Source organism: Saccoglossus kowalevskii, chromosome 14 (assembly GCF_978046115.1).
Source record: "Saccoglossus kowalevskii chromosome 14, keSacKowa6.1, whole genome shotgun sequence".
Taxonomy (NCBI): Eukaryota; Metazoa; Hemichordata; class Enteropneusta; family Harrimaniidae; genus Saccoglossus; species Saccoglossus kowalevskii.
In genome coordinates, this window is record NC_140654.1 from 21317656 (window position 1) to 21342845 (window position 25190).

At 37.5% G+C, this 25190-nt stretch overlaps 1 protein-coding gene across 1 annotated transcript; it reads left to right on the plus strand.

Annotated features, from left to right (window-relative positions):
- Positions 1 to 135: 135 nt before the first annotated feature.
- Positions 136 to 22421, plus strand: LOC100371341 (TAF5-like RNA polymerase II p300/CBP-associated factor-associated factor 65 kDa subunit 5L). Its single transcript, XM_006824184.3, has 13 exons — positions 136 to 268; positions 920 to 1038; positions 1600 to 1678; positions 3740 to 3818; positions 5979 to 6108; positions 13346 to 13464; positions 14834 to 15038; positions 15659 to 15835; positions 16141 to 16247; positions 17141 to 17334; positions 18093 to 18206; positions 20416 to 20654; positions 21070 to 22421. The coding sequence occupies exons 1-13, from the start codon at positions 197 to 199 to the stop codon at positions 21194 to 21196; spliced, it is 1761 nt and encodes a 586-aa protein (XP_006824247.1). The 5' UTR covers positions 136 to 196; the 3' UTR covers positions 21197 to 22421.
- The last annotated feature ends 2769 nt before the right edge of the window (positions 22422 to 25190 follow it).

The window sequence follows — 25190 nt, forward strand, 5'->3', positions numbered from 1 at the left end:
ATTCCTTTCATAGAAACTATTTGCCTACTTACAATTCCAACTTCGTACACCCAATTTTATAAAAATACTAACTAGGATCAGACAATAACCTTTAACCTCTGAACTCGTATGGTCTCGTTCCCAAAATGAGGTCGCGCGAGAAACTCGAGATTGTCAAAATACAGGAAACAAGTGAGATCGTCTTGTCGAAAGTATCATGATGAAGAGGGTACGGGGAGAAGATATTTCATCCGCTGTTATGAATTATTTAAAAAAGAGACAATACACTGTGAGTATTTTTTACTTGTAATTTTCAACATGGTGAAGCGAACATGAAACCACAGAATTATGATCGTGAGTCGCCGTGATGGAGAGATGCTGATCGCCGAGTTGTTTGCTCTAAAAGTGTCGTCGACCGGTGTCTTCGGTCGCCCCCATCCCTCTGGGGGTAATAACCATGTAAGCTTGTTGTTGGGTTCATCAATTTAATAAAATTACTGTAGAAAGTCACGAGTCAGGTAATAAACTTTATTAATACAATTTTCTAAAAGATAAATATGTAACTGTGGTCTGGGAGAACCTTGCTGCTGTTAATCAATTTTTTCAGAGATTTTCTAATTTGTATTTCTTTCTATGTTGAATTTCAGTGTATTTTAATTTTAGTGTGTCTTATTTTATTTGTCTTTTGTATTCATTTTTTTTTTTACCTTACTAAACCCACAGATGGTTAAGTTGTGTAATAAAGTTATTATTATTAATACACAACTGTACCGTCAGAGGGCACTGTATGGTAAAATATATAACAACGAATTCTGAAATATTAGAATCATGCATCACAAAGCAACCTTTTTTTCTTACGCTGTATTTATTCAAGTTACTGTTCTATAGATTGTGTTTTTCAGATACTTTGCTTAAATTAAATTATGTATTTTTTATACAGGATAGTGAAACGTCATTCAAGAAAGAGATCAAGTGTAGTCGTGCTGTCACCGAGATGGCAAGTGATGTTACCATGGATATGGAAACCAGTGTAACAAATACTGTCTCTTATACAACCTGGTAAGGCTAGTAATATCATTCATTTACATGCGTATTGCAAGTTGATTTGTGACTGCTGATCAGTTAATAAAAGGATCACATCACTTCATTCATTTTGGTCAGAGTTTAATGTTTTATCGGTGTCTAGCTTGATTAAAAAGTGGATGGAGTCTTTCTGTCTATTCCAGATTTCAATATTGCGATATTTCTTCACAAATGAACTTGAAAAAAATTTCTCTTTCACTTAAACTGAAGGCGGTTTTTGTCACACCACACATGCATGAGATATGGGTCTCATATAAACAAAGATGGCGACTTTGCCTGTTGCGCAAACTAACAAGTACAAACTGAGACGTTGCCAAGCTTTAATTAGATATTTTGTTGGTGATTGGAAGGTATCGAAATAGTCACCTGCCTGTTCTGCCTAGGTCAAAACTCATACTTGTAATTTTCATTAGAAGAGTGCATTGAACTATGGGAAATTAAATATTTATCAACATAAATGTCCATTTTTAACAGTATTATAATCATCATAGTTATCCTGATTATTAGTTTTACAATGTCATACCATTTGTCATTTAGTGATCCTGAACCAATGTTGTTTGACATACAATTTTCAAGACTCAAGACGTTTATTGAAGAAGGAGTTGAGGAGTTCAAGGTGAGTGAGTAAATTCCTAGACTGGTTATCGTTGGGTCCCCTCATAATAGCCTGGAAATGCTGCAAAGATATACTTTCCACAGTCGGTGGGTGACTGTGATGTTGATTGGCTGATAAATATATCACACTGCTATTATAAATGTGCTAATTTCCTGAACAATGGATGACAGTTGTACATTCTCCCCACACTGCATCAGCTGATAGTTGCTGGATAACTACGGTTTACCTATTCCCCTGTTCCACCTATTAGTTGCCACAAAAACAAAAGTGCACATCAGGAGAGAATGGAAGTACAATATATAGTGAGGAATGTACTATTATTTTTCATATTTAACAATGGAAGATCTTGGTGAAAACATTTGAATTGCAGTCCCCAATTCTTTAGTCCCCGTTCGGACACAGTTCGAAAACGAGGATTTATGTTTTGACCTCTGTGTGTCCGTGCGTGCGTTCGGACCTATATCTTAGAAATGTCTGGACCAATCACAATCAAACTTCACACATACATCATACATGGTATTATACATATGCACGTCAATTTGTTTCACAATCTGATCCAAGATGGCCGAATAGCGGCCATTTTTGTGCTAAACATCATCAAAATCAAGCATTTCTCAGCTGTTTACAGATGGATTTTGTTCAAACTTAGTATATGCATTAGACATTATAGGACCTTGATGCACATCATTTTGTTTTACGATCTGATTCAAGATGGCGGAATGGCGGCAATTTTTGTGCTAAAAAATCCAAAAAATCAAGCATTTCTCAGCTGTTTACAGATGGATTTTGTTCAAACTTGGTATATACATTAGACATTATGGGACCTTGATGCAAATAATTTTGTTTTTCAGATAAGATTCAAAATGGCCGACTGGCGGCCATTTTGTTTTAATGAATGTGCTTCTCATTCATATCTCTGACTTGCTTTCACCTATTATGTTCAAATTTTAAATATTCATTATACATCATGTCATGGATAAACAGATATATTGGTTTGACGATCCTATTCAAAATGGCCGAATGGTGGTCATTTTTGTGCTAAAAAATCATCAAATATCAAGTATTTCTGGCATTTATGGATGGATTTCGTTCAAACTTGGTACATACATTAGAAATTACGGGTTCCTGATGCACGCCATTTTATTTTTCAGATTGGATTCAAAATTGCTGACTGGCGGCCATTTTGTTTTAATGATTGGGTTTCTAGAGCCATATCTCTTAAATGCTTTGACTGATTATATTCAAATTTTATATATTCGTTATACATCATGTTATATATATACATGTATTCAAAATGGCTGATTTTGAATGCTGTTCCAGAGCAATATCTCTTAATATGGACAAGTACTTGTTTGACAATCAGATACAAATGTCAATCATTTTAATGTTAAAAAATCATATTCCTGACATGGTTATATTCCAGCTATATTACTATAAATAAAACTATATATCTTAAATTTGATAACTAACGGGGACTGTGCCATGCATGGCTTGTTCAAATTGGAATCCCTTATTGACCTCAACCCTCAACTTTAGCGGTGACGTCAACTTCATGCACCATCCACAAAATAATTGTAGTTCGTTTTTTTTACAGAAAATGTTAACAATAATGTTATTATATTTATATAAACTAGAAGCAATGTCACATTTTTGTCTGTTTGGTTCAAAATTAAAAATGATTTCAGTACAAATTACAGAAAATGTGAACTTTACCCCATTTTGAACAGGAAAAAAATGATGCAACTACTTATGTTTTTTCCCTAGCTCACAAATGAAATAACAGAAAATCGCACATTGATATCACGATCTTTCTATAGTTATGAAATTTGTACTTTGAAACCATATTTTACAAACAAAATTACTTTCTTTGAATATTTTTTTTATTTTTTGAATTCCATTGTTACTTAAAATCTCTCCAAAACTGTCACCCATCAGTTGGTTCACTGATGGTGGTAATCTCAACTAACATTTTTGGCTTTTATAGACATCTATTGAGATGTACACCTAATAATAAATATGATATTTGTAAAATTACCGGTAGTGTTGATTGTTATCCTGCAGGTTGAACTGGTTGCTGTCTTGTATCCATTATTTGTAAACCTGTATATCGAGATGATATGTCAGGGACACAAAGCAGCAGGTAAATTATTTAATAATGCTTTTGTTTATAATGACATGACAAACAGTTTATGCTACATTCTTGTACAATGATGTGAAATAAATGCTGTTGAAATTGATAATGGCATAGAGTACTGAAAAATACTTTATTTTCGCTTGGAATTAATTTTCGCTATACATGTAGTCGCTGAAGTAATGATTCAGTGAAAATAAAATTCAGCGAATATACCTTTTTTCATATATTTTTCATTCAACTCGTGAAAATAAATTCCATACAAAACACCCGAAAAGTCTTTTCAGCAAAAATTAATTCCAGCTAAAATTAAGTATTTTACAGTATTTGGTGAATCACTAATCATTACTCAATGTGATGTATCCATTATGTAACTCAGAAGTCTTCTGATACTGACACAATAACTAAAAATGCAATAGACGTATTCCACCTTTTGAAGTAAACTTTTGTCACCTTTCTACAAAATGAGAAACAGTCATTTTTTTCCAGATTTTTTCTAAAATTATGATCAAGACCTATAAGTAATTAGGATGTAACTTACAAACCACTGTTATTGGCTGTTGTTGGTTAAATAAACTAAATAAATAAATAATGTTAATTTTCGGTTCAAATCTATAAAAAATAATTATGAAAATAGGCAAGATTGTGCATCAAAATTTGATGCTGAAATTTGACAAGTTGAATGTAAAAATAGAAAAAATGTATATTCGCTGGATTTTATTTTCACTGAATCATTCCTTCAGTGAAAATTGCGAAAATTAAATCCATGCAAAAATAAAGTATTTTACAGTACTTAAAAGTTAAATGTATGCTATGGCTTTGTATTACTGTAACAACATCAAGAGGATTCACAACACATTACTGAAAATCGTTAGTTTGGGTTGAACAGATTTTTGTTTGCACGCGGCAAAAAGTGCATGGTTGTATAATATTGGTGATTCCCGTATGGTAGGTACTTCAGTGAAGATAAACTGTTGCTAGGAAACCCTCTAAACAATTAAGTTACAAGGCTATAAATGCAAATAGTCAGAATTTATTCATTTTGCATTAAATAATACTCCTAGGCAATAGAAAAATAGTTGGGGGACACCAGCATAATTTTGGAGAAAATGATGGTTTTTTTAAAGGCTCAATTCACTTGCCCCATGCAAGTGTTTATTGGAGGTGTGGCTATGCTAATGAGTCCTGTTAATCACTTATATTGCCTATGTTTACAGAAATTCATAGTTTATTTACAAGCTGATAGCACTCGTAGGGCTAGTCAGACTTCCATAGAGCACAGACCTGAGCTGCATAAGCATTCCATAATTACAACGTGTTACAACATGATGTGGCATTGACCATTTCTTTGAATTACGTTTATTTCAACAATATCGTCGTCTGAAATGCAGAATTGATGTATCATATCCATCTGTAAAAAAGCCACGAAGAAGCCAGTAAATTAATTTGTACTGAATCACATGCTCTTTGTGGCGACTATTTAAATTTGCAAACATGATTTTCATTGAATCCGCTATTTGATAATGAGAAAAGCATTAGGAACTGTGTCAATGTGTTTGGAGATTGGATGACGCATTCTGTTTCAGCGGCCCAACATCACGTGACATTGATTGACAGCGGTTAATTACATGTATTCAAGTTTAGTAGCACGTCCTTTTTCCAGTTCATGTTTTTGATGTTTATCCTACAAAATCTCAACTCTTACACTATTTATTGCCATAAATACTATATATAGTCATAGTCGTATACATCTACTTTGGCATAATGGACCTGTAAATTTGAGAAAACGCATCTTTACCAGAGTTTGGCTGGAGCTGTTTACTACAGCGTGACTTTCAAGGAAATAATCCCTATTGTTTAGAGGCATATTTTATAGTATGTTTCTATGACCGGGATAATATGGCATAACTCAAATTGTAAGCTGGTGGTGACATATGCTGAAAAAATTGGATACTTTATGTTGTACTAAATTATTTAAAAAGTCTGGGTTTTAAAAATTCTAAAAAAATATTGACATTGTGCTCTATGGAATGGTTCTAAAAATAGTTATTTTTGAAAAATATTAGAACAAGCCAATGAACACTGCTATGCGATTTATGACCAACTTTCTCGAAAATTATGAGTAGGCTTCTACCTCAAATTTATTATATTTTAATTTTTTTTTTGTAGGAAATGATTTTCTGTATAAATACCAAGATGAATTTACTGCAAATGAAGAACAAAGAACAATGATGGATAATTTATGCGGAGTTATTCAGAAGGACGATGTTCTTAGTAAAGTTGATGTCAAACTTTTCCGGTGAGTTACCAAAACAACTTGATCTAATGAATCAATGTACAAGTCGTCATACTCTGACATTATGTGTTTACATGTTCACACATCTTGAACATGTTCAAACTTTATATATACATCATACTTCATGTTGCACATACATGTATTAGCTTGATGATCCAATTCAAGACAGTCGAATGTTGGCCAATTTAATATTTAAAATTCATTTAAATCAAACGTTTCTGCCAATAGACCATTTTCCGTACACTGCGAGAATCACGCGTTATACGTGAAATCGAACGTAAAAACAGGACAAACAAAAGTCATAGCGTCGTAGTCGCGTCAAACATCGCGTGGGATTCGACAAACGCGAAAGTATTTCGGGGACATTTCCATGCTTAATAATGTGCTGTCCACATTTGATGATAGGCAATTTCGATTAAGTGAGGGTATTCGGAAGCAATATTCCTCTGTCGAAGATCGGCTGGTCAATGTAAGCTGCGAAATAAAGAAATTCTAGTTCAAAATCAAATCGTTCGATTTTTGCGGCAGACGTTCGACGCGCGTCTTTCATGCATCTCGCGAGATCTCGCAATTGTTCGGAAAATCACCTATTCCTGAATGTGATCTTGGTCACGTATAGATAGATTTTGATCAAACTTAATACATATATTGAACTTTAGGCCAGACTTATTTTATTCCTTGTTTCTTGAGTTTTTATAAGGCAATTTTTTGCACTTACAAGTCGGCGGTTTCGCGAAACAAGGGATAATAAAAGTCTGGCCTTATCGAACCTTGACACACATCATTTTGTTTTCAAAATGGCCGACTAGCAGCCATTTTGTTTTAGCGAATACTGTTACGGAGCTAAATCTCTGACATGTCGTGACCGAACATGTTCAAACTCTATATATACATCATGTTGCACATATGCACATGATGATCCAATTCATGATGTCTGAATGACAGTCAATTTAATGTTTCTACAAATGAAGCATTTCTGCAATTCTGCAACCGCACCTTAGTTGTAAATAATGGATTTCATTTAAACTTGGTTCAGACGTTATAGAAACTTGTTCACTTATATTTTTAGCTCCGCTGTCGACTTTGTCGAGCGGAGCTTATCATATGAGTGATTGTTCGTCGTCGTCCGTGTCAATGTTTTAATTTTTCGACTTCTTCTTGAAAACTACAAGCCTGAATGCTTTGATACTTGGTGTATATGTACCTTGGGTAGACCTCTCTCAGATTTGTTCATTTCATGATCATATCTTCAATTCTCTAATTTTGGTGAATATTTTTGTCTTTTTTGGTAAAAAGTGATATTTTCGACTTCTTGTTAAAAATCCCTAGTCCAATTGCTTTGATATTACATATATGGGTACTACATGTGGACCTCTCTCAGATTTGTTCATTTTGTAATGATATCTTCTATTCTCTAATTTGGGTGAATATTTTTGTCATTTTTGGTAAAAAGTGATATTTTCAACTTCTTGTTAAAAACCGCAAGTCCAATTCCTTTGATATTACATATATAGGTACTACATGTGGACCTCTCTCAGATTTGTTCATTTTGTAATGATATCTTTAATTTTGTAATTTTGGTGAATATTTTTGTCGTTTTTGGTAAAAAGTGATATTTTTTTCTTGTTAAAAACCACAATCATTTATGGTGAAAAATGATATTTTTGAATTCTTGTTGAAAACAGCAAGTCCCATTGCATTGATACTATGCATATTGTTCATTTTCTAATGATATCTTCTGTTCTTTAATTGAAATGTGCATCGCTAACAGCGGAGCTATCTCAGCCGAGAGGCTGCTTGTTATTTTTCAAAATGTTTGTGAACACAAAACAGAATAGACCTTCAACACAAATGGCCACTGCATGTAGGATCCTGTTATCACATTCACTAATTCTCTTGATCTAGGTAACCATGAGGATGCGATGACGAGAGAGAGTGGAGCGCTATTTCAACCTCAAAAACAATTTAAGTCAATTTATCATTAACCTTTTCACCACCAGTTACTTATTTCACTACGTTCAATTACCCACCATAGACTCTGGTCAGTCAAAATGACTATTTTGAACTGTAGGCATTAATCAGCGATTCTGCCGGTGACGGAGAGATAGAATCTAGGTCAGGGCAAGCCCCATGACCCCAAGATTCTTTACCCCTTACGTCACGAACCCACATGACCGAGGCCACATGGCAGCGCCATAGGCAGCCGTACAATCACTTTTTTTCATCTCTGCCTCATCGGGAATGATTCTGAGCGGCTCTGCCTAGCTCTGTTGCTTTTTCCTGTCCGGGTTTCTAGCATGGGTTGTTGCCGCTGCATGACATCCGACATTGTAGCTGGTAGGATAAGTTTTCCTTGTCATTTTTACCCCTGTGTCGCTTTCCCCTTTGTGTGTAGTATTTTTCACAACAAAGAAATTAAAACCCGGCGCCACTACATGTATGTAACCACTTGCTGGTTTCGCGGCGGCACCTTTTACAACTGTATTTCGTTTTTCCCTCATGCATGTTGTCTTTTATTTACAATGTATTTAGCAATATATAGATGTAATGACAACACCTGGGCTCGCTGCCGTTTTCTTTTCGGTCTCCTCGTGTTTCGAGTCGACTGTGCAGTAGTTATATTCAGAATTTACCAGCATAGAACCCGCATCCGAGATACTTTTTCGTAGCTGCATGCGGGGTTCAGGGTTTTTGCATGAAGGTGTGTGTTTTTTCACTGGAGTTCTGAGACCTGAGGCTTTCTTTCAGAGCCATCAAAATCGCTGAGTCTGACCGCGTCACAGCAAGGTCACGTGTCCAGTAAACAAATTGGTTAAAGTGAGTTGCGTGTTTTGCATGAGTGGAAAGTCCTCACACTCGGCTACCGGTGCTTCGTGTACCGGGACGTTGAGTAGGAGGCCCGATGGTGGAGGTACCGATATTTTTCTCGGCCTCCCCCCGCTGATTGGAGGGCATCCTCACAGTCTGTTTTTTCAGGCGGTGGTTTACCCGATTTTACCGACTGCAGCGAGACTGTGCCCCTGGAGGCTTTCCTTCTATGGGGCCTGTTGCGCTTCCTCGCACGGCGCCGAGTTGCGCTTCCTCGCACGGCGCCGAGTTGAGGGCTTTGGTCGAAGGACTGTCAGGGCAATTGCATCCCTGGCAGGCCGGGTAGATCAGACGCAGTCAAAGCGAGCTGTCTCCACGGTGTCCCCTCGGTGGGCAAGCAGGAAGAAACATGAAAGCATGTTTGCATTCAAACATGTCTCTTCCGGGGAACCCCGTTCCCAGCCGCGGCTCTCCCACTATTTTTGGGGGAGGCCGAGGCTCAGGCTAATTGCATCGGGCCTCCTCTGGAGCCTCTGGCACTGAATGCCAATGAGGTGATGACAGCCAAGCCTCCAATCTCAGGGCAGGGCTTTCAGAGCAGGGCACACGTTGACCCCCCCCCCCACTTTCAGCCAGCTAGGATTTGTCACACGGTAACGATACAAGGGTAACGAATTTATCCTTGTGTTCGGTCTCCGCTGTGGGTTTTGACTCCCTTCTTACTGACCAATGGGCATCCCCAGACGGAACCGACCCTGTCATGAGACGCTCAGTCGAACACACTCCCTCTCACATATTTAAAGTGAAAAGAGACGCAGTTTGCTCGTGTCGGATACAGCTGGTACTCCGGGCGGTCCCTCAGAGTCTTCCATCCCTATGACTCGGTGAGCCATGCTTTTGGGGTGATGCGTAGTATCATCGATGCCAGTGATACGATGTAAATACCCCCACCCTTGATCCTAAGGTGACCACCTAATGTTGCTTCAACGCTTATCCAAGTTATCGGATCACGTGCGTCGGGATCCAAAGCAACCCCGTTGGCACGTCTCTCCCTGTCTGTCGAGTGCGGAGTGAGGCGCAGAGCACGCAAACGGTGTTCATGGGCGTCGTTGGTCAGCCAAACGCGTCAGGCTAACACAGGATTTACTTCACCAGTTGGGCTCGTTAGTAAATCGTTAGTAAGTCCCACCTTGACCCAACGCGCAGTTGATGTCCCTGGGCATGGAGTTTTGACACAGAGGTAAGCCTGGCTTATCAAGCGTGCTGCTTAGCGCTAAGCAGCCTAGCCGAATGCCTAGTCAGCGTTCCCTCAGTGTCCCTCCGAGAACTAATGCGGATCATCGGAATGATGACCTCAGTTCAAAGCGTCGTTCCCCAGGCCGCACTACGCAGCCGCCTGGTATAACGCTTGTTATAATGCCAAGCTCTCCTATGGGAACTAGATAGGCGGGTTTCGATCTCGAACCAAGTGAAGGAAGCCCTGCCCTGGTGGTCGTCACTGGCCAACCTCGGACAGGGGGCCCTTGGACCCGCTCGCTGCAGGTATGACTCTGATAACAGATGCTTCCCCCCGGGGTTGGGGAGCGTATCTATTGGACCAACAAGCCCAAGGATATGGCCCCGCATTAGTTTCGGGATTACCATATCAACCGACTCGAACTGAGAGCAGTGTACTTAGCACTACCACGCTTTCTATCTGTACTTCGAGACCACAGAGTCCTGCTCCGCACAGGCAACGCAGCGGTGGTCTCCTTCAAGAAGAAGGGGGGGATACATTCCCCATCGTTGTCAGCCCTAGCGGAGCAAATCCTCCTTTGGTGCCTGGAATACAATGTGGAGCTAACCGCACACCACCTTCCAGGGGTGAGGAACAGTCTGGCGACGCCCTTTCAGGACGGCTTCGTCTCCAGAGCACGGAGTGGCTGATACCCCAGTGGGTAGCCTCCAGGCTGTTTCGGCTGTGGGGCGGTCCAAGCAGTTTGCCGCACCCCGGATCGCCAAGCTCCTGACGTATGTAACACTCCTGCTGACTCAGGAGCCTGGGCCAGGGCCGCTTTGCTAACCCCGTGGACCCACTTAGTTGTGAACGCTTTTCCTCCCTTCCGGCTAGTTCATCGGGCACCGGAGAAAACTTTGACAAGTGCACACCTGCATATTATCATGGATGCACCCAATTGGCCAAGCAAGGCCTAGTTTCCACTTCTGTTGGAAATGCTAGTCGAAACACCAGCAGTGCTTCCGGACTTACCGGCACCGGCCGTCCCAACCAGACAGCACACAACCAACGAGCCCAGCAGGTATCACTTACACGCATAGAGGCTCTCAGTAGACCTGTACATATGAAAGCCTTATCTGAGCGGGCTGCCAACATCCTGGCCAGGGCGAACAGGGATTCCACCAACGCGGCCTACATTTCTAGGCTGCGAGCATACACTGATTGATGTAGCGGAAGGGAGATTGATCCATACCATCCCTCTACAGGCCAGGTAGCAGGCTCCTTGGTCCACCTGTTTGACGAAGTGGGTTTGTCCTATGCAGCGATCGTTGGCTACAGGTCGGCCTTGTCCCCCACCACTCAAAACGTACGGGAACAAGACTAGCCGATTGTCCTATTATTAGGAGACTATTTACTGCTTTCCGGACGCCAAGACCCCATACAAGGGAGCCGCCCAACTGGGACTCGTCGGCTGTGTTGTCTACTCTAAGCAGACCGCCCTTTGAGCCTCTCCAATCAGCACCACTCAAATTTTTGACGTGGAAAATAGTCTTCCTACTGGCCCTCGCCTCAGGTAGGGTCGGCCAGAGCTGGGGGCATTGTCCTTCTCGGATGATGTACCGCTGTTATGGACAATCAAGTTGTGCTAAAGACACGAATCAGGTTTCTCGCCCAGAACCAAATCCCAGGACACGATCCTCACCCGATCTTCATCCCCCGGCTGTCAAATTGCTTCTCTACCCGGTTCGAGCACGGAGTTGCCACCAAACCGTACTAAGGATTTGGAACGGGATGCCAGGCACATATCTTAGTGTTATGGCCCAGGCAGGCAGGATAGACCGGCCTCCCCAGCACCATAACCAGGTGGTTTACTGCGACTGTATTAGAGGTCTATAATACTTTAACTTCCTCGACACAGAGCTTGCAGAGACACCAAGTACGAGCGTATGAGGTCTGTGCAATTGCTAACTCGCTAGTGCTAGCGTCAGCCCCCCCTCCCTCGAGCACACATGGAGGGCAGGCTTCTGGAGAACGCAGAACGTCTTTATCAACTACCACCTAAGAGACACCGAATCCATTGAAAAGGGTTTCTCTAGGTTGGGTTCCGTCATAGCGGGTCAGTCTTGGTTTGCTGACCCAGCCCGAACGACCGCAAGGGTCCCTGCGCATAGGCAATAAGTCAGTCCGGCATTTTATGCGGACAGATTTCTCTACCATCAGCACTTCCCTGAAAGCTCCCAGGTCCCGCTTTGCGGCCTATGCCCTCATGCAGAACTGTTTTGGTCTTTACTTCGAAAGCTTACTACTCCCTGGAATTGGGTTGGGGGTCTAGCTTTCTCGGGCACACCAAACCCTGTCACCGTAGCAGCATTTTGGCTTCTTGCTCCGGGGACAGCACAGGCAAGATAAGACACCACCCATTTTTGGGTCTTAACTAGGGTGTTGAGTTTGTTTTCATCCCGGACTGGGCGTCTGACTCTGCCTACAGGTCAAAATAGTCATTTTGACTGACCGGAGTTTATGGTGGGTAATTGATCGTAGTGAATTTAGGCGAGGGTTCTCCGAACCCACCAATTAACACAGTTCATACCCACCATAGACCCCCCCCCCCAACCACCCCACTCTTTCCGTAGCGTTGGTCTAAGTCCTCGAGGCGGAGAGAAAGGAACCAGAGTGATTGTACGGCTGCCTATGGCACTGCCATGTGGCTTCGGTCACGTGGGTTCGTGACGTAAGGCGTAAAGAATCTTGGGTCATGGGGCTTAAATTCCCCTGACCTAGATTCTATCTCTCTGTCACCGACAGAATCGCTGATTAATGCCTACAGTTCAAAATAGTCATTTTGACTGACCGGAGTCTATGGTGGGTATGAACTATGTGAATAGGCGGGTTCGGAGAACCCTCGCCTAATTTCATCACAAATTCACAAAATAGTTTATAGTCCGCACATTCCTCCAGAAGATTGGAACAAAAATAGCAAAATTTTTGAAAACTAATAATTGACTTAAATTGACTCCAAAATTAGGGGTCATATCCAGAAATATTTAAGAAAAAAGTGCAGAAAATGTGGCAGAGAAAGTCTGGCGGTGAAAAGGGTAATGACAGTCTATTCAGTTTATCACTGCTGACATAATGTATATTGCTGGGGGACCAAGTAAGTTCCTATCCCATCTTGTAAATGATTAAATTTCAAGTTTAATTTTGTTTTCTGTTTAGTGAGAGTAAGTACCTGATCCAGTTATCCAATACAACATTAGAATACCTATTACGTTACCTACAAAGTAATGATAATACAATTTTATTGAAAATGTTTAATAATCACCTTCATGTTGTAGGTAAGTTTATTTGCAGTGTGCATTTTAGTTTTATGTAACAAACATTGTAATACTTCAATTTACTGGAATTAATTTTCGCTGAAGAGAAATTTTGTCTTAAGATTATTTTCACTGATTTGTGATGACGTGAATGTTAAAATATAGGAAAAAAGGTATTTTCACTAGATTATATTTTTCATATCTTCAGCGAAAATAAATTCCAAGTGAAAATAAAGTACATTGCAGATATATACATGTTGTATGAGTGACATGGGATGCTTATGATACAACTCGACAATATTCAATTTATTATATTTCATTTTTTTCAAAGAAAATAGTCAGTCTCATTGATCTAACATATTATTTAATCAGATTATATGCTTTGGATTTCTCATCTTTTATTTTATTCCAAGAACACATTTTATGTGTTATTTTCTGTAAAAGCACATTAATATCAGATACATGTGTATTATTTATTCAAGTAGCATACATTAATATTGCCCACACAAGTTTTATAAATGTTGGTGATTACTTTAACAGGGAACTTATATCAGTGTCTGTGGGTGAATTAAGTCTAATTTTAAAGTTTCATTCATTCTCAGAGTTTCATTTAATTTGGTATTGTGCAACATTTAATGGGCTTCACTTCAGGAAACAATCCATATACAACAATCCATCTGGATTCACCCATGTTTTGTATCACTGTGGGTCACAGTATTCTGAAATAGTAGAAAATCTTTGTGATTTCACTCATGCCACAACACTATTCAAAAATGTTAGCAAATGATGTTTTAACATGGAAAAACTCTCCAATTCCACCTCTAATAAAACTCTAATCTGATCACCACCCTTTATTGCCCTCCCTCCCCTCAAATTAATTGTTTATGCCTTTAATTATCTAAAGGGGCATATACCGGGTACAACTGAATTGAGGGGTTAGAGTTAGGGGTGGGTGTACATTGGAATGTCTTTCATTTAACACAAAATCAAATGGAAAGCAGAGGTGATTTCCAGCATTTGTATGCACTGACAAACTTTAAAAACTGAACACTCACTACATATATTTGCATCAATTCACGCAATTTCAGACTATCAAATGAAATATCTCACAAAATAGTTTCACGACCCCTTTAAAAATACAGTCATCTGAATGATCTCAGAGTGAAACTTTAATGCTCTAGCATTTACTTACTTGGTGAAGCAAATGTTGGTTCATGTTATTGGAGATGCACTTCGTAATATAATGGTAATTCTGTTCTGAATGATTACAATATCCACATGCTAATAATAGGTGACCATTTCATCACAGTTATGGTGAATGTTTGAAATTAAAAAATAAAAATAAATTCAGAAAATGATTTTAATAAACTTGATCATCCATCTGTTCCAGTTCAAGGTCTTCACAATGGAGATCATGACCCAAATGAGAACGGTTTCATAAAGACCAATATTTCCGTGGAAACTGAGGCAGCTAAAAAGAAGTCTAGCAGTTCAGTGATGTTGAGGTCATTGAAGGATTGTATTCAGAAGATTCGTGATGGTCCACCTTCACTGCCATCGATACTGTATTATAGCTTTAGCAACACATATCAAGGGTGAGTTCATTAGTTTACAATCAATAAAATCATCCATGATTAATTAAGAATGGATGCAGTTAACTAGAAATGAATTTGACAATTTTAAAAGCACAAATTATTGACATTGCACGGACGCATGGACACACGGATGCACAAAGGTAATTCCATAGGTCACCTATGCGTCTGAACGGGGAACAAGTGAGTAGGAGCCTATCAAAAAGCCTTTCAAGAAAACAGTGTAATCTGCTGCAAATAGCTATCTTTAGGATAAACTGACCCACAGATGTATTGTGTATGATAGCTTATGATGCACATGCACAGCAGATTATGTAAATATGAACCAAAACATTTTTTAATTATGTTTGTTTATATAATGTTTATAAATAAAACGCTAACAGGACTGATCTCTTAATTTGGTAAAACATTACCAACATTGATACATGTAGCTCCAAAAAAAAATTATTTGTTTTAATCGCAGCCTTAAAACTGGCCGCAACTTATTTACGAAGGAATAGCCTTCCTGTATTAATGAATAACATGTGCTAGGAAGGTAATGCATGTATCGTGGTGTTATGTAGTTCATCCAGTGTTTTAAATTACTGCCCCCTGCTAGTGAAATATCTCTGTCTTGTTTTCAGGTTGAATACTGTGAGGGTATCTCCGGATCAGAGATTGCTGTGTGGTGGATTTGAAGACTCGGCCCTCAGAGTATGGAGCCTATCACCAACTAAATTAAAAGCTGCCGAGCACACTGTGGATATATCTAAGATACACTCACTTGGAGACCATATTTGTGATAAATTCCAGGAAGATAGGTAACTGAATTACCTTCAACAGTATCAAAGCTAGTTTTGAAAAATTCATTGATATTCAAAATCATTTATTGTATGGTTTTATTATGTATGCATGAAGGCAGTACTCTGATGGTATCAACCGTGTACTGTCAGTAGTTTAGTTTGCTATAGTGCCCTTCAATATTCTCATATACAAGACAATTTTATCAAATTTGACCTTGAAAATGTGTGCCCTCCCAACTGCAAAGTTCAAGTCCAGTTTGTACATATTCTGTGAACTGTAAATTTGTGACGGTTTCAATTGATTGATCTGTGTTATAATGCAGGGTGGGAATTGAAAGTAAAGCACTCCGAGGTCACAGCGGTCCAGTCTATGCAGCTTGTTTTACAGTAGATTCATCTCATTTATTATCCAGTTCAGAAGATACTACAGGTAAGTAGTGTTTTATAACACACTCATAAATATATATTCACATATATTATGTGGTTTTTACGAGGATATCTTAAAGTATGCACGAAGACAGTACAGCAGGAGGTTGATGTGACGGTGTACTGTCTGAGTGCATACTTGAAGTATCCATGTAATAACCTTATTATTATACATCTTTTCCTTCCAAGGATGCATTATGGGAATGCCGAAATTCAAAATGTTTAGAACAGAATCAGCGAACTTTGTGTGGAATCCGGTCAAACCCTCGTGGCAGCCATGATTGTTTTTATTGTTAGAGGACGCTTATGCGCGTAATCATTCCATATTCGGAATTCGCATTTCCTAATATGGTGAAAATACCCTGTAAAATACCGCAAAATTATAGCACACTGTAACTTATGGCGTTACTGTATACATGTATATTTGAGAAAATATTCATAATTTCAAACATAAACAGAGTCCCAACTGTGTTTGGTGTATCTAAAATGGGGTAGTGTTGTTTCCAGAGTCCATTCTTACTTTTACTGTGGGTGCATCCTGAACACTTCATTGATTTGTTTGTGTTTTAAGTTGAACAATTTATTTGTGTTTTTTGGTGCCAAAAAAGTACACCAATCTTACTACTGTGGAGTTATTTATTGCTATTATGGTATGCATTGTGTAATATCCTGTATATCCTAATAGCAATAAACATCACAGTTTTTATACCCCTTGATTTTGTACACAATCATTTAACAAAATGCAGTCATGCTTTTGTACAATATGTCGTTTTAAGACATGGTGGTTTATTGCTTGGATAAAGTATCTTAAATGGAAGCATCTACTAGTAATATATAAATACTACAAGTCACACTTATATCACTTTTGTTTGATCTACCATATCCCTGTCTTTGTAGTACGTTTGTGGGATCTAGACACATATACTAATAAAGTAGTGTACCAAGGTCACAACTACCCTATATGGGACATGGATACTGGTAGTGTGGGGCCATATTTTGCCACTGCTTCCCAAGACCACACTGCAAGACTATGGACATTGGATAGAAACTATCCATTGAGGATATTTGCCGGTCACTTAATGGATGTAGATGTGAGTATGTGTTTTCTATGACAGTATTTTGTGCTTTACACAAAAGGATAATATTTTAATAAAAAATTATGGTATTGTCATCAAAAGTAAAGATTCAAAGATTGCTTTTAATGACCTCCTCCCCACATCCCTTTGCAACTAAATAACACATTGTGTTAATTACTGTAAAACACATTAAAATAGCTACATGCTATTTTAGCATATTTTTCTTGATATAAGAATTAAAAGAATCTTAATTTAACGAAAGTACCAATCTTATTGTGTGAATTGACTTTATTTTAAATTAGTGACCTCTTGAATTAGCGAAATTACAGATTAGCTATATTGGCTAAAATAACATGCTAGCAAAAAAGACGTATTTTAAAGTATATGGCAACGATTTCTTTTGCTTTTCTTAGGAATTTTGCATATTTTGACTCATTTTTTTGACACCTCCATAACTGATTATTTGATGTGAAATCTGATGATAAATACTAGATCCAATCTGAATTTCTACATGTTGGCACTTATTGCATGGACCCATGTTTGAACAGTCTTTAAACAAATAATTCCCATAATGCGTTGATGCATCTCATTACAATGTCACATTATGCACTGTTTAGCTATTTCAGCACTAAGCAACTGTTACTACAAAATAAATGAAAGAATTTGAGAGAATTTGCACAGATCATGATAATTTATGGAGAAATTTTACTGAATGAGCAACTAAGGCATTAAGATGGAACACTGGTGAAATGAGCACATTATTTGTTTTTCAGTGTGTGAGGTTTCACCCAAACTGTAACTATATAGCAACAGGCTCCTCTGATAGAACTGTCCGACTGTGGAGTGTACAAGATGGGAAATGTGTTAGGTTGTTTACCGGACATAAGGTGAGGGCGCTTTTCATATATTATATTTTAGTCAAATAACGCAGCACTCTGGGAAATTATTTAATATGTGGTATCCACATTGTAATATAAGATCAGACAAGTTCAAGTGGAATTAATGCCATAATGCCAGTTTTATAATGATTAAACAATTTAGTAGTATAATATAAAGGTGCAAACAAGCTGAAACAGTATTGCATTGTAATACACAGGTCCTACTATTTATTGTAAAGAAGGTTACATTGTTTAGTCTGTTGGCCAAGTTTTGTTATATTGTGTTGCTTGGAAGAAGACATGCCACAACTTTCTGGCCATGAGAGCAATGGCCAGGTTAATCGTGGGGGTGTGGATCAATATACTAAAGCCTGTACATTAAGTTGATATTTTAAGGCTGACCAAGGTGAATGCTATCCAATGGCTTCCACCTGATTAAGGCCAACAAAGATTTTATTGCACATTCGTATCAAGCAGCACACAACAAAATTTTGTGTAAACAAACACACATTGTATTAATCACTCAGGATTAGGGTTATCAGATGTTTTTTATTGAAATCTGTGGTAGGGAATGGCGCAATTGATAAAGGTAGTTTGAATTATCAATTTCATATTTTCAAAGTAGGTGGAAAATCATTGAAGTAGCAGGAAAATTTGGTTGGCTACGGGCCTCTAATGAAAAGCCTGGCTACAATTTTCTTGAATTACAATATGGATTTATTCTGTTTCTCACCAAATTAAGATATATCAAAATATGGTCACCAACCTACTTTTAGCACACAAAAAATGGATTAATGAAAATAGTGTTTCTTGGGTCATTTATTTTTGGTTTCCATTTGCGTACATACATTTAAGATGAAAAAAGCATATGCAGTTAGGAGATGTGTTGTCACAAATTATTTAGAAATTCTAAAATATATTATTTATTCTTCATAAAATTATGCTTTAGATTCCAACGAAAAACTTTATAAAGACTCATAGCTTCCTATTTTTCATATAAAACATATTTTGTACTATTAAGTAGAAAAATCAACGTTTAAAATATATTTAACATACAATCCAATATTTCTTCATCCTCACTAAGTAATAGATCAAATGCATGGGAACAACCGTAAGTTATTCAGGGCTTTTATGTCATGACAAAATTCTCAAAATTAGGGTACATTCATTGGATATTTTTCTGATTTGGTGTCATTTATAGCTGAGTTGGAGTTGACATATTCATATTTTACAGTTAGAGGACTTTGGTGTGTCCAAACTCTAAAAAACGTAAAATCATTGTTTTACTGGAAAATATGTGAATTTAAAACTTAAAACTATATGTGAATATATCAAAATTAGTTAACTTAAATACTAGTAAAAATTAATGCATTTACAATACTGCTTATAAATGTTGCATTCTCATTTGCAAATAAGTGAAACATCACCCCCAAGACAAGCCAAAAATATACATTGTGTTCAATAATGCTATTTAAGTCCGCGTTCGGACGAAGTCCGAAAACAGGGACTATTAATTTGGTTTCGTTCCGTCTGTCCGTTCGTCCGGAACTATATCTCGGACACCCATTGACAGATTTCATTCAAACTTTACATGAAGACAATACATAATGTCTTGCATATGCACGTCAAGTTACTTTATGATCGGAGCAAAAATGGCCGACTGATACATAAATGTGCCTGCAGCAGTTTCTTGGAGATGACTGGGCCGATTTGGATCAAAGTTGGTATGATGATGATCATACATATTTGGTTATAGGTGCACGTCATACTTTTTCCGTGATTTGAAAAAATATGGCCATTTTGTTTTTCATGTACCCATGCTACCTATTCTGTCCTCATTTTCTCACTTATTTCATTTTGAGGGTGCTGGAGGGTCTTATCCCTTAAACAAAAACATCTACAATGTAACTTGCCTTCATAAACAACCAAAGACTCCCATTACCTAAGTGTGTGTCTATTGTTAAAAGTGCTACAGTCGTTATTTTCGATATATAAGATTCATAACAGATTATGCAACACGTGGCTTTATATAAAATTCGTGCTGTGAGACGATTTAGCGTTAATGGGGCTCGCTGAAATCCCGTCAATCTTTCCATTATTCATTCACAATTTAAACATTAGATGATGAAAACATCTATATATATACAAACCATGTATATATATATTTCAGATTTGCAAAATGGGAGTTCATATATTAAATATTTAATTTGTTTCACAGGGGACAGTGTTCAGCTTGGCGTTTTCACCAAATGGAAAGTTCCTTGCATCCTCGGGGGAAGACCGGAAAGTCAAACTCTGGGATTTAGGATCTGGAAATATGGTAAAAGAACTTTCCGGACATCAAGATAATGTATATTCATTGAACTTTAGTAACGACAGTACTATGTTAGCATCGGGTGGATTGGATAACACTATCCGTGTGTGGGATGTCAGGCAGTCATTCAGTCCAAGTTCACAGTAAGTTCACTATTTATAAATTATCTAGATTCATTCTAGAAGTAAAATGTGCTCTTTGTATCTATTGGCAAGTCATGAAGTGACAAGATAACATGCCAAAGCACTCAAAATCATTTTGATATTCTGAATTGTTCATGGGATACCCCTTATCATATAAGGCTCTGTGCTGTACTGTGGCAGAATGAAAGATGATTTTAGTACACATTTTGTTGTTTTTATCATGAACTGGCTGTTTCCACTAAAAAAACATACTGCGAACAACACACAAACACGCACATTCTTATGCAGTACTTTATGAAATACAAGGTTTTATATATATCAGCATCACATTTGGGCAAATGTTGGTCCTGAATACAAATCCACTAAAAATGTTGACACTGAATACATTTTCACGTTATTATCTATTTCTTTGTAGCTCTGATACTGGCGTGTCACTAGAAATATTAGGATCTTTCCCAATGAGGACTTCTTCAGTACATTATTTAGAGTTTGTGTCTTGTAATCTATTGCTAGCAGCTGGTGCTATAAATGTGACACAGTAGTGAATATATCTGTAATGGTCTTCTACTGCCCAGTGTGGAATATGAAACTGTAATATACAAGGGGTACCACATGATATGGATCTTGTTCATTGTACTTCATGTACATTGCTAGGTAAACCCAGCCAGGTGTAACTTATAGTTAGTTTCCTGCTGAAGGGGGAGTGTCGTCCCATGATAATCCTCGACTGTAACAAGGATAATGTGAAATTTGTATGTGTACTGAGGACTGGAACAGTTTTTACGACCACTCTACTGAACACCGTTCTTCATACTATATAAAGCCATGAGCCTTGTGAGTGGGGTGGGTGCAAAGTACTTTGCTCTGCCAAGTTGGCAGCTGACCGTGGGGATTGAACTCGCATCCTCCCTGATGCTGCAGTGACAAGCTAACCAATGTGTTAGGTCTTATAATTGTATTGCCGTAATTTGTTGGTACAGTTGGAATGAGATTCAAATTACCATGTAACATTCAGTTTTGTATCTTTAGAAGTTTTAAGATGCTGACTGGTGTCCTTTTCCAATTCTACTGCCGGTAATAGCACTGATGATGGCAAATTTAAAACAGTACATTCGCTCAAAGTTTATCTGATCTTAACAAAACCGCACTTAAATAGTTTCCCATTGATCATATCCACTATACTATTTTAATATCTATGTCACTAATTTATCTGTAACAGCAGACGTGATCAACCAGAGAGATAGAACATTGTTTGAGAGGGAAAACAAGTGTCATGGATATCTTGCTCTCAATCAGATCTTGGCATCCAGTTGCCTCTAAGGTCTATCCTCTTTAATCTATACTCTAGCACCAGTCTCACACCAGAAGTATCTGCAGAAGACATTGGTTCAGTATATAGTGTGTAACGCCACACATTGATAATTGGTGTATGTATTGAGAGTAAATTAAATCAGCTGAGTTAACTGACGCACACAGTCTCTATGACAACCATTCATAAGATACCATGACTCATTAAATAATTTGATTGTCTTGAAGACGAGGGATACAATTAATCCATCTTTAACGTTTGTAAATAATCATGTAGTTTCTATGTACATTTATTTATATACAGTTTGTATTTTATTTATATTACATGTATATTCTTTTTTTTTTTATATTGTGCAAATAAACTTTTTTTTTCTAAATTATTTCCATGGATCTTCACTTGGTTTCTATATTTCAATAAAAGATCATCTCAAGTTACAATGATGCAAAAATAAAATTAGATTGAGTGAATGGTGTTTATTAAAAAATTAGAGTTGGTGATGTTTGTGCAATTGTTTGTACTAGTATTTACTTTTGCTATACTGAAATCCAAGACATGCCCTGAAAAGGCTGCTCGATGCATTTATCAGTTTTACAGAAATGCAAGTCACATAAGATTAAATTTGATTTGTGCATGTATCTCAAATGCAGATTGTCCAAACCACAGTGGAGGGACTGTCCAAACGTAGTACTTGTATACCAAGAAGTGTACATAGACAATGGTGTCAATAATGCTTGCTGTATGTACATGTATTGGTGAGCTGCTTGCATCCATTCAGTCGCGTAAACATTGAACAGACTTGTACTGATAGATTTTGCTCGAATTGGAGAATGTAAATTCTGACCAATCACTTGTTGTGAGAGAGAGGCTTATGCTTAGAATGGGAGCTGTATATGTTGGAACTTGACATTGTTGTGGTAATCCACTCAACCAAAAACACCCGCATTTCACTGTGCGAGTTCAGGTTTATTCCTAAACCAATTTACAGCAATGGTGTGGTTTGCTAACTATCATCATGGGGTTTATAGTTCCATGCTATCATCAACCAGAGGTGGCGGCACAAAATTTTGAATGGGTGTGGGGGTCTGCTCACCAACCTTGTGCCGAAGACGCGATCTTACCAGGGGGTCCGATGCCCCTCCCCCGTGTCGCCACCACTGTAATCAAAGTCTTGCAATGTTGTTCAAATCTAAAGCGAGGAAGAGTACAGACGTTATTGACCAATGGCTGCAGTCGTTGTGACAATCACGTGATTTCTAGGTTTCTAATCTCATGGATAAAAATATGAAATATCTATACCGGTATGTTTATGACGCGCTTTAATATAACCCCGTAAGTAACCTTGTTTTATTGAACTAACTAGTACGCTGATGTGCTGCCATGGTTCCTCCGTAAATTATACAAATATTGTAACACCTTGTAAAATTTCAATTAATTTAATAACAATATTGCAGGTTTCTGGGGCATATACTGTAAAATACTTTATATTAGTTGGAATTAATATTCACTGAAATTGCTTTTTTGGTGTTTTGTATGGAATTTATTCACGTCATATTTTTGATGAGTTGAATGTAAAATATGGAAAATATTCACAGAATTTCATTTTCACTAAATCATCGCTTCAGCGAAAATAGCGAAAATGAATTCTAAGGTAAAATAAAGTATTTTACAGTAATATTGTGTTTGATTGCGTCATCAACTGTAGGTGCTCTGTCCCCGTGTTGTGAATACATACAAATGCGAATTTGTGAGAATACCTTCAGGAAACGCAGGTAATTACGTCATCTGATAATTTGAAGTGAACACATCAGATTTTCAAAGACAGATAAATTGGCCTTCAAAAATTAAATATATTTCAAATTAAAATAATAGTCTTACACTGAAGAAGCAATACATGTTCCGTGAGTGCAACTTGAAGATTCACTAATACAATCACTGTAGTTTGTCCAAATTCAAACAGTTGGGACTGGTTAAAAGGGTGATACTATAATTGACATCTTTGAAAGTTGTCTGCGTATGCACGTTCTCAACGGTTTCCTTGAGAGCGACGTCCGTAACTGACGGATACTTGCATATTTGTGAGTAAAATACATATTTCTTTTGACATACGAGTAGTATTTACCATACCGTAAATACGGTTGTTTACTTGCTTTACTTTGTATGTCAGCATTTAATATGAGTTTACGAATATTTCTCAGTACTTATTTACTGTTTAAAATGCTGTACCATTACTTTCACGTTTCACCACCCAAATTTGATTTGAGGGCCAACATCGTTATATGATTGTGTGATGTCATTATATTATATGCCAACATCGTTATATGATTGTGCGATGTCATTATATTATATGCCAACATCGTTATATGATTGTGCGATGTCATTATATTATATGCCAACATCGTTATATGATTGTGCGATGTCATTATATTATATGCCAACATCGTTATATGATTGTGCGATGTCATATTATATGCCAACATCGTTATATGATTGTGCGATGTCATTATATTATATGCCAACATCGTTATATGATTGTGTGATGTCATTATATTATATGCCAACATTGTTATATGATTGTGCGATGTCATTATATTATATGCCAACATCGTTATATGATTGTGCGATGTCATTATATTAAATGCCAACATCGTTATATGATTGTGCGATGTCATTATATTATATGCCAACATCGTTATATGATTGTGCGATGTCATTATATTATATGCCAACATCGTTATATGATTGTGTGATGTCATTATATTATATGCCAACATCGTTATATGATTGTGTGATGTCATTATATTATATGCCAACATCGTTATATGATTGTGTGATGTCATTATATTATATGCCAACATCGTTATATGATTGTGTGATGTCATTATCTTATATGCCAACATCGTTATATGATTGTGCGATGTCATTATATTATATGCCAACATCGTTATATGATTGTGTGATGTCATTATATTGTATGCCAACATCGTTATATGATTGTGTGATGTCATTATATTATATGCCAACATCGTTATATGATTGTGTGATGTCATTATATTATATCAGATCATAGCATAGGGTGAGAATATTTTTACAAATTGTGTCAGATCACATCAAAAGATGGGAAATACATACAATTTAGCCATGAATCCAAAGTCAAAACTGTTGTTAATTTATTTATCATGAACTTCAACAACATTTCCCAATCAACCTCATTAGATTAGATAAATTGC

Bases quoted from the DNA above. Each gene is read 5' to 3' on its own strand.
- LOC100371341 (XM_006824184.3), top strand. From the start codon at position 197: ATGATGAAGAGGGTACGGGGAGAAGATATTTCATCCGCTGTTATGAAT. The intron at 269-919 runs GTGAGTATTTTT...TTTTTTATACAG, and splicing joins TAAAAAAGAGACAATACACT to GATAGTGAAACGTCATTCAA. The intron at 13,465-14,833 runs GTAAGTTTATTT...CATCTGTTCCAG, and splicing joins TAATCACCTTCATGTTGTAG to TTCAAGGTCTTCACAATGGA.